This window comes from Hemicordylus capensis, chromosome 6 (genome assembly GCF_027244095.1).
Source record: "Hemicordylus capensis ecotype Gifberg chromosome 6, rHemCap1.1.pri, whole genome shotgun sequence".
NCBI classification, from domain to species: Eukaryota; Metazoa; Chordata; class Lepidosauria; order Squamata; family Cordylidae; genus Hemicordylus; species Hemicordylus capensis.
Window position 1 is genome coordinate 30,714,712 of NC_069662.1, and position 14,816 is coordinate 30,729,527.

The following is a 14,816-nucleotide window of genomic DNA, read 5'->3' on the forward strand; positions in this document are numbered from 1 at the left end:
AATAATTTGAACATGGTTGGCAGGCAGGTTATCGGTCTATAATTACTTGGAACTGCACCTTTTGCTGGGTCTTTCATGATGAGATGAGTTTTCCCAGTTGTTAGCCATTGTTCAGTATCACTGCCTTTCATAATGTGATTGAACTGTTTTGATAGTTGTTTATGAAGGCTTGTTAGGTGTTTAAGCCAAAAGCCATGCAGTTCCTCGTTGCCTGGAGCAGTCCAATTTTTAATTTTCTTTGCTCTTTCACTTATTAGTTCTGGTGTTATTATTAGATCTTGCATTTGTTGGTTATATTTTTTGACCTCTTTCATCCAGCCTGCTTTTTTATTATAATCTATTGGATTGTCCCATAATTTCCCCCAGAATTGCACTGTTTCTTCTTTATTTGGTGTTTCTAGGTTTCTTGCAGTTTCTTCTTCTATTCTTTGGTAGAAACGTGTCTGATTCGACTGGAATTGGAGATTCTTCCTGTGTTGTGTAGTTCTGGCTTCATACCTGCTAATCTTCTTTGACACTGCTGTTATTTGCTGCTTTATTATTTCCAGGACTTCTCTAATTTTCCTTGAATCTAGGTGGTATTTTTCGATCAGATACTGTTTGGTGTTTTCATTCTTCAGCTTCTTGTCTTTCATATCTTTCAATTTACTAGCATCTGATCTAAGCCTGGAGATTTTATTTTCTAATCTAATCTTCCATTTACTGTAGGTGATGTACTACTTTCTTTTTTTACAGGTCCATTGATCTTATATCCGAGCTCTTGTGTTGTTATTGTTGCTTCACTGTACATTAGTTGGTTTGTTTCTTGCAAATTATTGGGTGTTATTTCTGCAAGTGCAGCATTGACATCTTTTAATGCCTGAGCAAGTTGTTTTTTGGCAACTGTTTTTAGAGCTAGAAGTCGAACCCTGGTGGTTGTTTGGTTCATGTGCTCAGTTAATTTTTGCTTTAGTTCTTGTTGCTTTTCTGTTAAACTGCATTTGGGTTTTTGAGGTGTAGGCAAAGGGGAGGTTGCCTGGTTTTGATTTTGAAACAGTTCAGCAATGGTGGTATCCTCTGTTTCCAACACCTCCTCCACCTGCGCCTGAACAACTGCTTCAGTTGGTGGTAATTCTTCTTCCATATCTTGAGCCTGTGATGCTCTTTCCAGTTCTTCCAGCTCAACTCCTGTGGATACATTATTTCTTATTATGAATCTTCTCTGGTCTGCTAGCCTTTGTTCTGTTATTTCTGTATCTGGATGCTTCTCTTTCCAAATTTGGTACATTCTTTTTAAATAACCTCTTCTAGTTGGACTAGACTTCTAATAGCAGATCATTATTTCCTTGTTGGCATTTTTCATATATTTTTTTCGTTTAAGCGACGTTTCTTCCAGTAACTTTGCTGTCTTCAGCCCTGGTTGCTCAACTGAAGATCCTGAGTCCTGTTGCCCACTTGCCACCAGATGTCCAGGGACTCCAGCACCTGGCGCGGTCCTTGTTGACCCGGGCGACGACCGATCTGGTATAGATTTATTAAAGTTACGTCTCACCATATTGTTGATGGGAGAGGCACTCTTTGTCTGGCTCCTCTGGTGAGACCTGTCCAGTATGGTTGGACCTCTGGTATAGCTCTCACCTTCCTCAGAGTACACAAGCCCCACAACCACGCCAAGGTAGTGCCTCACTGAGGATGATGATGTTGATGATGATTTTGCATTTATATCCCGCTCTTCCTCCAAGGAGCCCTGAGTGGTGCACTACATACTTTAGTTTCTCCTCACAACAACCCTGGGAAGTAGGTTTGGCTGAGAGAGAAGTGACTGGCTCAGAGTCACCCAGCTATAATCATGGCTAAATGGGTATTTGAACTTGGGTCTCCCTGGTCCTAGTCCAGCACTCTAACCACTACACCACGCTGGCTCAACAGCTTATCAACAACTACCAACAGCTCCCAGCTTATCACCAGCTTCCTCTGGATGAATCCCAGGAGTCCAAACATTTTTGTAAAATGGAGTCTGCAGGCAGATTTTCTAGGAGCCAGTTCACAAGGGGGAAGAGCTGGATAGCTGAGTGCTAGTGAAAATGGAGAGCCTTTCCTCGCTATGGTGCTTTGGTCTCTGCTTCTCCCTTTTTCCCAGGTTGTACTTCACTGAGAGATGCCAAGGCTCAAACCTGCCTAGTAACTCGCTTGGGAGTTCTTTCTTCAGTGAGGATGAAAAAAAGGTAGTGGATCTAACCAAGTCCCTACATAGAAACGGAAATGAGAGAAGAGGAACCCTCAGTCCCGCTTTCTTCAGCAAGCCAGGTGTCTCTGGGCACCTGGGTTGTTCTACCACTTCTGGCCAATCCATAATTCTGGCTTGGCCTATGGATTTGGACATTAACATTTGAGTAGAATCAGTGAGATAGTGATACCACTTCTTGCCACTGTATTCCTTGTTTACTGAAGATGATTTAAAAAAAAAATCCCGAGAGGAAAATCCCAAAGGGATCCTAATATATATAAGAAAATAAATGCCACAATTACTACACAGCATAGAATGGATGCTGGCAAACTGAAGAGTCAGATTTCAGAATCTGACATAAATCAGGAAAGATCTATATATAATCCTATTCTCAATACAGTTTAATGGCACAACCTTTCATCCACTATTTTTTTCTATACAGAATGTCATCACCTCATTGATCAAGGCATGGAAATGCAAAATGAGACTGAGTTGACTGAGTTCATTCTTCTGGGTTTTTCACATCTGGAAGACATCCATCTTTTACTCTTTGTGGCATTCTTGATAATCTATCTTTTTACTGTTCTGTGGAATACTGTCATCATCATATTGGCTGTGGTGGACCAGAGGCTCAGCACCCCCATGTATTTCTTCCTTGGGAACCTCTCCTTTCTTGACATCTGCTACACAACCACCACAATCCCTCAGATGCTGGATCACCTTCTGGCTGAGAGAAGTAGCATCTCCTACATGGGCTGTGTGTTTCAGCTGTACTTTTTCTTCTCCTTTTTGGGAACAGAATGCCTCCTTTTGGCAGTGATGGCTTTTGATCGCTATGTTGCCATATGCAACCCTTTGCGGTACACAATAATTATTGGCAAAAATATTTGCCTCCAGCTAGCCACAGCTTGTTGGGCTGGTGGCTTCCTCAACTCTGCCGTGCACACAGTCTATGCCTTCCAGCTTCCTTTCTGTGGGGAAAACAACATAGATGCTTTCTATTGTGATATTCCACCGCTGCTAAAGTTATCATGTGGGGACATCTCCCTCAATCAAATGCTCTTGCTTTATATTGGCTTATTTATGGCGTGGACACCTTTTGTGAGCATTCTTTTATCTTACACCTACATAATTTCAACTGTTTTGAAGATACGTTCATCAGAAGGGAGACAGAAGGCATTCTCAACTTGCTCCTCTCATCTCACTGTGGTCCTTCTATACTATGGTAGTGCCATCTTTACCTACTTAAGACCTGTTTCTTCTAATTCATCAGTTAATGAAAAGCTCATCCCATTGCTGTACAGTATCTTGACCCCTTTGTTAAACCCTATAATATATACCTTGCGGAACAAAGATGTGAAGAAAGCATGGCAAAATATGATGGGGAAATTATTTTAAAAATGTAATTACTGTCATTCTTCTTCTGCATATAAATGTCTTTTATTCTTGGACTTGTTTCGTAAATTCATGTTCATCATGTGAGAACTGCCATTCTATTTTTTCTCTTAAGCATTTTCCAATTTCTTACACTTTTGTTAAAACCGAGTGAAATTTGTGTATTAGGAGAGATGTCAGATGCACAGCTAATTGTTGGAATACTACCAAGTTGTTAAGGGAGACGTTTTCATGACTCAAAAAGCATCAGGTAAAAACTATTCATCAAAAGTCTATCATTAATAAAGTCTGAGTACCATCCCTCTTCAGATGCTTTAAGTCCACCAGTTCCAGATCAGTGATGTAAAAGTTATTCTGAAACTATTTTATTTTCTTGATGGAATTTTGAAATCATTCTTTACTGGCTGGTGATCAGTGCATCCATAAGGGGAAACCTTCACATTTAGTAAACTTGTCTACTACATGAGATGCCCAGCAAATGCAATTCAGCATATATGCCCCAAAGATGGAAATAGAAGTAAAATGGTTGAGCATATTGGAAGCAAGTACACTCTGAAGGCACGCAGTATAACCTGCTGCAATATTTTCCCTAAAATCAACAGAATGGACTATCCACAACCTCCATGGATGCTTCTAATTGAGCCAACTCCATATAAATACCCTGCACTCTGCGTGAGTCTCTTTCTCTAACTCTTAACTCTAACTCTTGGTGTTACCAAATTTAAAGTGCTTCTTTTTTTGTTTTTCCTGCTCCAACCAGAAACTGATCTCATCTATTTGGATGGCCATTGCTCATTAAGGAAACATCCCCAACTATTAGCCACCAGAGAAAATATCAACCAAACAACCTTAACAAGTAGCATTCTATCAAGCAAATAAAAGATGGTCAGTTTAAAAGTTTCTAAAATATTAGACTCTTTCAGAAGTTGGAGAATGTAGAAGGGGGACAAGTGGGATTTGAAAATATCAAACAAGATCTCTTTTAAGATGTTGGTCTTTTCCTACTGTAATAAACAAATAAATAATAAACAGTTGGTCTTTTCCAACTGTAATAAACAAATAAAATAAATAAAAATAAATAAAGGGAAGTCTGGTCATGGTTGCCACTGGCTTGTTTGGTGGTGCCTCGGGACCGGGCCTTCTCTGTGACTGCTCCAGGGCTTTGAGTATGCTCCCTGTCCAAATAAGAGCATCTCCATCTCTGACTGATTTTAGGAAGACCCTCAAGAAACACCTGTTTTCTCAGGCTTTTACGTGAAATTAATTTTAAAGTGTTTAATTTTTTTTAACCTATGAAATCATTGTAACTTTTGGTGCTGGTCTGAGACCGTGACAATAGAAGACTTGAGACTAGAGACATTTTGACTTTTTATTTTGTGCAATTGTTTTAATTGTTTTACTATGTTTTATATTTGTTTTATATTGTGTATACCACCTAGAGATACACATATTAGGTAAAGGTAAAGTGTGCCATTGAGTCAGTGTAGACTCTTGGCGACCATGGAGCCCTGTGGTTGTCTTTGGTAGAATACAGGAGGGGTTGACCATTGCCTTCTCCCGTGCAGTATGAGATGATGCCTTTCTGCATCTCCCTATATCTCTGCTGACTGATATAGGTGTTTCCCACAGTCTGGGAAACATACCAGCAAGGATTCAAACCATCAACCTCTTGTTCCCTAAGCAAGTTACTTCCCCACTGCGCCATTAGGTGTCAGACACATATTAGGCAGTATATAAATGTGATGAATGAATGAAATGCAAATGGCCAATAGCCACATTAATTTTGTGTGCATGTGCAGCAATGAGAGAATGTGAGCAGCATCTGCATTCCGTGCTACTGCTTCACGAACACTTGCATGGGAGAGATTTTTGCTGATCTCCCCTCCTGTCTGAAGTTCTCTGTGCCACCTAGAAATATGCCCCTGAAGTTGACATGACAACTTTAACACTGACAAAAGGTTCTATTTTACAGGCTGCAAGTATACAAACGTTCAGATTCAGATTAATTGCATCTCAAAGCTGCCTGTCCCTATGGAATGTAAACGTTAACAAGGTTAGAACTCAAGCGGTTTAGCTTGTCTTGAGTGCTTTGGGGAAAGTAAGGTGCCAGTTTAGATATGAAGGTATATTTTAACCTATTATTTCCCAATGTAGACTATTTTGATTCCAGATTCTTCTGAAGCTGCTGAGTCATCTCTGAAGAGTCATCCAGTTATGCTTAACCATTTGTTCTCCATTCTGGCTTCTTCATTGTACATTTATTTTTAAATGTATTTCACACGTTTATAGGTCAGAAGTTTCAGGAGAGTGTGCTATGGTTGCTGCTGCCCATGTTGCATTCATGCATAAGGGATTTGCTATAGGAACCACGTCGGAGCTGGAATGGCTTTTATGGAAGCAGCAGGAAAATATCTAATGGTGGATTTGTTTAGTCAAAGTACATGGCATCCTTGCCATACAAACAGATGCATGAATATGTGTAAGGGGTGATTTCCAGAAATCAGGGCAAGGTTCCTTTTCAGTAGTGTTACCATCTACAGTATTACCCCACCAATGAAGTGGATAACAAAGGCTGTACACATTTCTCTACTTGATCCTGTTAGATTACCAGCTGCTCACCTGCAAGGCAGGGTGATGTTACTGTGTAAAACTGGAAGTCCTTAATGATTAAAATTGTAAACATTATTATTATGCACACAATGAATGTGGCAAATGGCACAAGTATGATTGTGCTGCCATTAAGCAATGGGGAAACTTGATGGGCATGTAGCTTGCCCCTAATGCAATTCACTCTCCTCCAATAGTGTGCCTGGTACACACTGTTTTCATTGGAAGTTTCTTGTTGAGGTCTTTCTCTCACCAAAAACATTGATGCAACTGATGACAGGATGCTTTCATCATTATGAAAAACCTTCGGACAATGGGTGCCTGAAACCAACGTCCGCATCCCCACTGTACAGGAGTGCATATATGAATTTTTAAACATGACACACTAAACAACAACAAAAAATCTTATGCAGTCTTATGTACAACCATTTCCAAATTGCTGGTTAGTTGTATTTATTGACACATAAGTGCATAGGAATAAAACAGAGGAAAAGATGCAAATGCACTCAAAGGAAATGAGAACTGAGGCAAAGTGTTCACAAACACCTTTTAGATTGTGAGCCCCTTGGGGACAGGGATCCATCTTATTTATTTGTTATTTCTCAGTGTAAACCGCCCTGAGCCATTTTTGGAAGGGCGGTATAGAAATCAAATAAATCAAATAAATAAATAAATAAATAAATAAATAAATAAATAAATAAGCAAGCAAGCAAGCAAGCAAGCAAGCAAGCAAGCAAGCAAGCAAGCCTGTTTTTGAAACTATCCTACTTGAGGAAAATCCTTATAACTCATTCACACATGATGCCGCTCACAGGAATGGCCAAAATACCCACACACATGCCGTGCTGGCTGACGACCTGTTCAGCGAAATGTAGGCACTTCTGAACCCCCTGTGCCAGTGTAGGGCTCTAAATCATCTGACAATACTGTTGCATAAGAGAGGGTAGTACGAGTCCTGCTGAGCTCTTGTGCAATCACACATTGCACACTGCTTCCAATATGCAGTCATGAGCCAGTGGTATTGATACTGCTCTGTTTTGCAGCAGCAGCATTGGATGATTGGATGACACTTGCACGGGTGGGTACAGAACTGCCAACATTTTGCTGTGCAGAATGTCACTTGATGGCTACATTTGGAAGGGAGAGTTCATGTGGGGTTTTTTTTAAAAGCATGTGTGAATTGTCATGAAAACAGGTTTTAAAAAATCCTAATTGATTTAGATCAGAAAACCATAAAATTATACCTTAGCTTTTGGTATATTTCACAGATATTTCAAAACCAAAGTGTAGAGCAATTGGCCCTATCCATCCCAATGCAACATCCCTCCAGCAGCTGTTGCTCATGTCTATCTTATGTTTCTTTTTTAGATTGTGATCCCTTTGGGGACAAGGAGCCATTTTAAATAGATAGATAGATAGATAGATAGATAGATAGATAGATAGATAGATAGATAGACAGACAGACAGATTTATCTATGTATCTATCTCTATGTAAACTGCTTTGGGAACCTTTGTTGTATTTGTCATATTCATATTCATGCATGACATTCTGCTGCTTCCATTGTGAAATCCTGGTGGGAAAGTAACTTGCCTAGGGAGCAAAAGGTTGGTGGTTTGAATCCCCGTTGCTATGTTTCCCAGACTATGGGAAACCCCTCCTGTATTCTACCAAAGAAAACCACATGGCTCTGTGGTCGCCAGGAGTCAACACTGACTCGACAGCACAACTTTACCTTTTACTGTCCAATCAGAACAAAATTCTGAAAGATTTGTCAACAAAGAGAGCTTCACTAGTCCCATGGCAGATTGGAATACTGTAGATATGAGCACACAGTACCATAAGGAAGCATAGCAGCCAAGATTAGGATCTCAGCAGCCACCATATGTAACTGAGAAATTAAGGAATAAATGGAGTGAGAGCAAAAGAGGGAGACGCTTGGAAGGAAAGGGAGTTGGTTGAGAGGACAAAGTGGGTCTGATATATTTGAGGGGTAGCTATGTTAGTCCATAGCAGCAAAAACAATAGCCTTTTCACAGAAAACAACAAAGAGTGAATGGCTGACATGTCCTGCACTTTAATGTGGACAGTGCAGAACTGCCCATGTTGCTTTAAATCCCTGGCCAGCAGTGTGGCAAAAGAAGGCAGTAATAGTGCATTAGGAATAATGGAAACAATGTGCAATCATGCAAAGAGTACTGCTAATGCCCTCTTTGAAAGCGCCACTGTTGGGTGATTTAGAGTTCCACGGTGACCCACCTTGCCTGTTTTACATTGCGGGACTCATCATTCTTTGAGTGATCTTTTCATCATCATCTCATCATTCTTTGAGTGATTCTTTTGAGCAGTCCTTGACCTCCCAATTAGAACAGTGCTGTATGATGTCAATTGGGTTTTGAACGTGTTATTGAAATCAAAGCTTTCTGCTGTCATGGTTACTCTTATTATTGCAGATGGAGTCTGATGAGCAAAATGTGGGATCAAAACAAGACACCAGTGAATGAGTTCATTCTTCTTGGTTTCAGTAGTCACCCCACAGTGCAGCATCTCCTCTTGATGCTGTGCCTGGCCACATTTCTCATCACCATTCTTGGAAATAGCCTCATCATCTTCCTGGTCTCGGTTGACTCTCGCCTCCAAACAGCTATGTATTTTTTTCATGAGTAACCTCTCTTTGTTGGACATATTTTTCACAGTAATCACTATCCCACAAATGTTTGCTCACATGGTCTCTGGGACAAGGACCATCTCTTTCAAAAGATGCATGACCCAACTCAACCTGACCTTGTCCTGTGGGATGACTGAGTGTTTCATCCTGGCTCTCATGTCATATGATCATTATGTGGCCATATGTCACCCCCTGCGATACCCAACTATTATGAGAATGTTGGTGTGTATGCAGTTGGCTGCAGCCTGCTGGGCTGGAGTCTTCCTCAGTGCAGCAACATTGGCCATCACCACCATAAACTTCCCCTTCTGTGGACCTAATTGGATCAATCATTTCTTTTGTGAGGAGCCAGCTGTGCTTAAGTTGGCCTGCATGAACACATACATGGTGAAAGCTCTCATTTTTGTCCTTAGTATGATAGTCCTGATGCTGCTTTTCACCTTCATAGTGGTTTCCTACATCCACATTGCCCAGGTGGTGTTCAGCATGCACTCAACTGAGGGGCAGCAACGGGCTTTCTCCACCTGTGCCACACATCTCACTGTTGTAACACTTTTCTACAGCACCATAAGTTTCACATATTTGCAGCCTCGATCAGACCGTGCTGGAGACCAGGAGAAGAAAGCCTCAGTCTTCTATGCTCTTGTCTCCCCCATGCTGAAATCATCATATATAGTCTAAGGAACAAGGATGTTAAGGGAGCTTTAATCAAAATAATGGGGAAGGTCAGTTGAGTCTTATCTCCATGAGAGTTTGGAAATGAGGATCATATTCAGTCATTATAAGTTCACTACCATGTAGTGTGTAAATCATCCTGAAGCTATAATGGTCCTGTGAATTAAAGGTTTTCACTTCCTGAACTTCTCTTGTAGACTACAGGATAGGGGTGTACATGGAACTGTTCTCAGCAGTTCAGTTCAAATTTGAACTGAATTTGAACCAGTTTGTTAGACTGGCGGTGGTTTGGTTTGTGTGATCAAACCAGATTGAAATGGTTCAGACCGGTTCAGTCTGGTCTGAGGGGCTATGCTTGTAAAGGGAAACCTGATGAGGATTCCCTTTTCCAAGGAAAGTAGATTCCTACCCCTAAAGGGGATCATAGGGCGAGCGAGAGGGCATCTTACTGGAGGCAGCCACTATTTCTAAACCACTTTCGAAGCTGGAATCTCCTTTGCTTGTAAAGGAAAATCCTCACCGGATTCCCTTTTACAAGCATAGCCCCTCAACCAGTTCGATCCAAATCAGCCTTGGGTTGATTCAAACTCAGACCTGCCCCATTTGTGTGTGTGTGGGGGGGGAAGTGTCAGTCCAGTTCAAGCTCGAACTGGTCAAACCAGGCCAATTCAAATTTGAACTGGTTCTGCACACTCCTAGTACAGGAAGCTGACTTCTGAATGAGTACCTGGGGAGAAGAACATTAAAATCCTGCTTAAAAGAATCTGACTGCACTGATACTTGAGTCAGTAAATAAACAATCAGATTTTGTTGAAGAACAGGGCTAACTTTCAATAGATTGGAGAGAGGGAGCTTCTCTCTTACATATGGAACTGTGATCTAGAATCAGGTTGTCTATGAATGTACCCCAGTTACCTCCACATATGTTTTAAAGTTTTAAAGTTTTATTCATAGTAATTTTAATCTGCAATCAATCAATCAAATATGTGTGGTGCTCTGCAGGTGAGAGGTTGTCGCTTCCACCTATGCTCTGTTCCCAAGACAAATGGCTTTCTACACTAGACTGGACAGCCTCTTATCTAAGGCCAAGCAAGGCTCCATGGTGCTGTGATAGTTGTCCTGTGGAGTTTTGTCACCATTCACTAGCATCACTGTTGGATGCTAGTGTCTGAAATTAAGCACAGCATACAGTATGCAGTCATTATTTTCCTTGAGCCTGATAAGAATATTAATGCATAAATTTATGTGTTTGCATTTTAAGGTTTGGGTCTGACTGTTTTCTTTGTGGGTCACCTGGGCAAGCAGTCTTGGAAGAATTAGCAACAAATCTCACTGCTCCTCTGTTGAGGAACTGGCCATACCTCAGTAGACAACATATATTTTCACACACAATCAGACATCACATTGGCATTTGACTTTTGCTTCTCATCAAAATATGGAACACTACATAGTTTAACAGTCTCTGTGACTGGATCAAGTATTCTGTAGGTTTTGCTATTCAGTGCATAACCTGTGAATATTCCTTCTTCACTTCTGCAATCTAATTTTATTCTTAGTTCTTCAGGAATATATACATATGCTTTATGTTAGGTTTTGTCTCATTACACAGTTCAAAGGGTGTTACTCCTTTAGTTCGAGTTCATAGTCTGTTCTGTAAATAATTTGCAATCATTACAGCTTCTCCCCAGTATTGGTTTTCCAGACCTGAGTCAAGAAGCATACTTCTAGATATTTCAATCCAAGTTCTGTTCTTGCTCTCTGTCAGTCTGTTTTTCTCTGGAGTACAAGGTATTGTTCTCTCATGTTGAATTTCTTGTTCTTTTAAGTATTGCTCAATATCCTTCCCAGTCTACAGTATTCCCCACCATTTTCAGTGTGCAGAGCCTTAGCTTTTCTTCTGAACATGTTGCTTACTCTAGCTACATATTCTTTAAGTTTTGACTAGGGGTGTGCATGGAACCGCAGAGTTACGGTCCGGCACTAGGGTGGGGGTTCCTCTTAAAGGCGTGGGAGGGTTTACTTACCCCTCCCGCCGCTTACCCCCCTCCAGTGCCCGTATTTCATGGAATAATTTCTCTTACTATTTTTTTGAGCGCCCCTTCTCCGGTGCTCTGCTGCAGCAATTCTTTTAGTAATGGGGCGGCCGGATACCTCCTTGCCACACACCCCCCCCCGCTTGGTGTGCAGTGCAAAAGGCTTTAAGAAGCCTTGTGTGTGTGTGTGTGCGTGTGTGCGCGCGCATGCACATACTTTCTTGAGTAAACGGAGCAGCAGGATATCTCCCTGCCGCCCCTTCTTCCGCTTTGCTGCAAAAGGCTTCTAGAAGCAAAGAAAGGATGCTTCACTCAGTATTGTACAGCAGAACTTTTTAGGGTAGTAAAGGGCTTGGTTCAACTCCTGGTCCTAAGAAGTGTACATTAGAGCTATCAGTTGTCCCCTGTGACCAGTGGTCCCCTGTCACCTGTGAAGAGGGAAACCAAAATGATCAGAGACCTAGAGCACCTTCCTTACGAGGCTAGGCTACAGCATCTGGGGCTGTTTACTTGGAAAAGAGGCGACTAAGGGGAGACATGATCAAAGTGTATAAAATTATGCATGGAGTGGAGAGTGGACAGAGAGAAATTTTTCTCCCTCTCACAACACTAGTACCAGGGGTCACCCCATGAAACTGAAGGTTGGGGAATTTAGGACCGACAAGCAGAAGTACTTTTTCACACAGCACACAATTAATCTATGGAATTCCTTGCTATGGAATGTGGTGATGGCCACCAGCTTGGATGACATTAAATGGGGCTTAGATAAATTCAAGGAGGACAGGACTATCAGTGGCTACTAGTCTGATGGCTGTGGGCCATCTCCAGCCTCAGAGGCACGATGTCTCTCAATACCAGTTGCAGGGGGACAACAGGAGAGAGGGCATGCACATACTTCTTGCCTGTGGGCTCCCCAGAGGCATCTGGTGGGCCACAGTGTGAAAAGGATGCTGGACTAGAAGGGCCTTGTGCCTGATGCAGCAGGGCTGTTCTTATGTCCTAATTTGAAAATCATATTTCAGATAAAATTGCTCACATTCATGCTGACTTGGTCTCCACACATGAATCAGGGTCAGAGATGGATACACCTGGTATTCCATCTGGTCAGGTTATTAAGGATTTGTTTCAATCTGTCTGTTCCATAATAAAAAATAAATACCCCCACCCGATGAAATTTGCTTTCAATATTCACTATTTTAAAGTATTCTTGTTGTTATAGATCAGAAAGTTTGCTGCTCTTTGTTGCAAAACAGGGATAAAACTCTCTTGGGTAGAATGTCCCCATGTGCTGATGCTATAATTATACACAATGATTACCCCACAAGTAACTAGTCCTTCTGGGTTGAAAACACAAGCCTTTTCCCACAGTCAACAAAAGCAGAAGGTGACATTGGTTCTGTCGCAGTGGATTGGATTGCTGTGCAGCATATTCAGATGGATAATACTAATTAGCAGCTTTGTTGATAATGTATTGCTTTAATATGAACCAAGAATGGCACCATCTTCCAGTTTGCTGTTGAAATTACATTGATCTTTTGGATACACTAGTCACATTCCGTGGTTTGCATAGATTTGCTGCTGACAGAGAATAGAGGGATCAGAAGCATCATGGTTCAGTTATTATTTCTGATTTGACCAGCAATAAGTGATCTGAAAACTGGGTTTGAATGTGGGGAAACTATTCTGCCTCCAAGAAAACTTACTAGCTTGATCAGAACATTTTCCATTCTTTCTTTGAAATTCCATTGATGTTTATCATTCCAAATTTGCTTTGGATTGTTGCATTGGGAAATGTTGGTGGCAACCATAGTTCCAGATCTTAATGACTTAATGGCTCATTGATTGGAAAGTTTCTTCGTCATAGTTCTAAGCCTCCGGCAGTATACCCAGTACTGGTGAGAAAGAAAGGACACCTGGCAGCCTATTTTAATTTTGTCTGTGGTCCTGGTTACAAATATTAGAGAAATGTCATTAACTTTATTGAAGTTTATTTTGCTCCCCTCAAAACCCTTCAGATATGTCTTGGGTAGGACTCTCCACATTCATTTCAACATTTCGTTTTGAATCTGGTGGCAACTCTAGAGTGTGGAACCAAGTAACATAGCCAGCCATCATCTTCACTTACTGGAAGAGGCTGTAGCTCAGTAGTGAAGCATAATCATTACATTCAGAACATCTTAGATTCAAATCCTGACATCTCCAGGTAGGTCTGGAAGAGACTCCTGTCTGTAGCCTTGGAGATTACATGGACAAATGGTCTGACTCAGTATAAAGCAGCTTCCTATTTCCCTGTGTTCCTGTCATCTCCAGGTGGGACTGGGCAAGATTCATGTCACTGTCAGTCAGTGAAGACAATACTGTAGACCAATAGTTTGCCTAAGTAAAAATCATTGTAGACAATACTGTAGTCCTGTAGTTTGACTCATTAAAAGACAGCTTCCTATGTTGTCATTATTATTTTCTAAAGCCAGTGCTCAGTAAAATATTTCCTAAATATAAGAACTGCAGACCTACACTGAAAACATCTGCAACCAATATCTGCACACTGTAAACATCTGCAACTCACACTGGAAACATCTGGAACAAAGGTAAGAAGTGTGTAGTTTAAATTCTGTTTGCAGAAGAATGAATTCCCTTACTATAACTCACTGCAATAAATACAAACCGAGAAATTGCATGTACATTTTGGTGCTTCACAGTCACTTATTGTCCTCCTACCTGCCTCTCCAGATATTGCTTTTGTTCACCCTCCTAGCATAACAGGTAATTTCCACATGCATGTGCTACTAAGGGCAGAATTACACACTTTATGAGCTGCATTCAGACATTACATTGTGTGTGCATTCAGGAATATGTACACATGCACAGGTTTTTGTGTGAAGGACTAAATGTTTTTATTTTAAATGTGAACCAACTTCCACGCCTGATGTAGGGTGCAAATAGAAAGTGCCATCACTTCTGATTTCACAGCCCACCTTCTGGTTGGCCCATCCCATGGTTGTAACATCACTAGGTAACATCACTTTTGGACTTCACCCACTAGAGTGAAGGTAACATCACTTTTGGACTTCATCAACCACAACTACCCCGCTTCCAGATTCTGCAGATATGACACATGGTGGTAGTAGCAGGTAGAGATGTGCAAACCAGTTTGACATCAAACAGTACAGTTTGAAGGTTTGGGGTTGAGCCGAACCACTGCCGGTTTTATTTGACCCAGACCACCCCAACCCC

The 14,816-nt window shown here is 41.2% G+C and overlaps 1 protein-coding gene and 1 pseudogene across 1 annotated transcript; both read left to right on the plus strand.

Annotated features, from left to right (window-relative positions):
• The first annotated feature begins 2,674 nt into the window (after nucleotides 1–2,674).
• Nucleotides 2,675–3,604, plus strand: LOC128330652 (olfactory receptor 5V1-like). The gene has a single exon (XM_053263820.1). The coding sequence runs from the start codon at nucleotides 2,675–2,677 to the stop codon at nucleotides 3,602–3,604; it is 930 nt and encodes a 309-aa protein (XP_053119795.1).
• A 5,074-nt stretch (nucleotides 3,605–8,678) lies between these two features.
• LOC128331127 (olfactory receptor 2D3-like) lies at nucleotides 8,679–9,608 on the plus strand (annotated as a pseudogene).
• The last annotated feature ends 5,208 nt before the right edge of the window (nucleotides 9,609–14,816 follow it).

Bases quoted from the DNA above. Each gene is read 5' to 3' on its own strand.
- LOC128330652 (XM_053263820.1), top strand. From the start codon at position 2,675: ATGGAAATGCAAAATGAGACTGAGTTGACTGAGTTCATTCTTCTGGGT.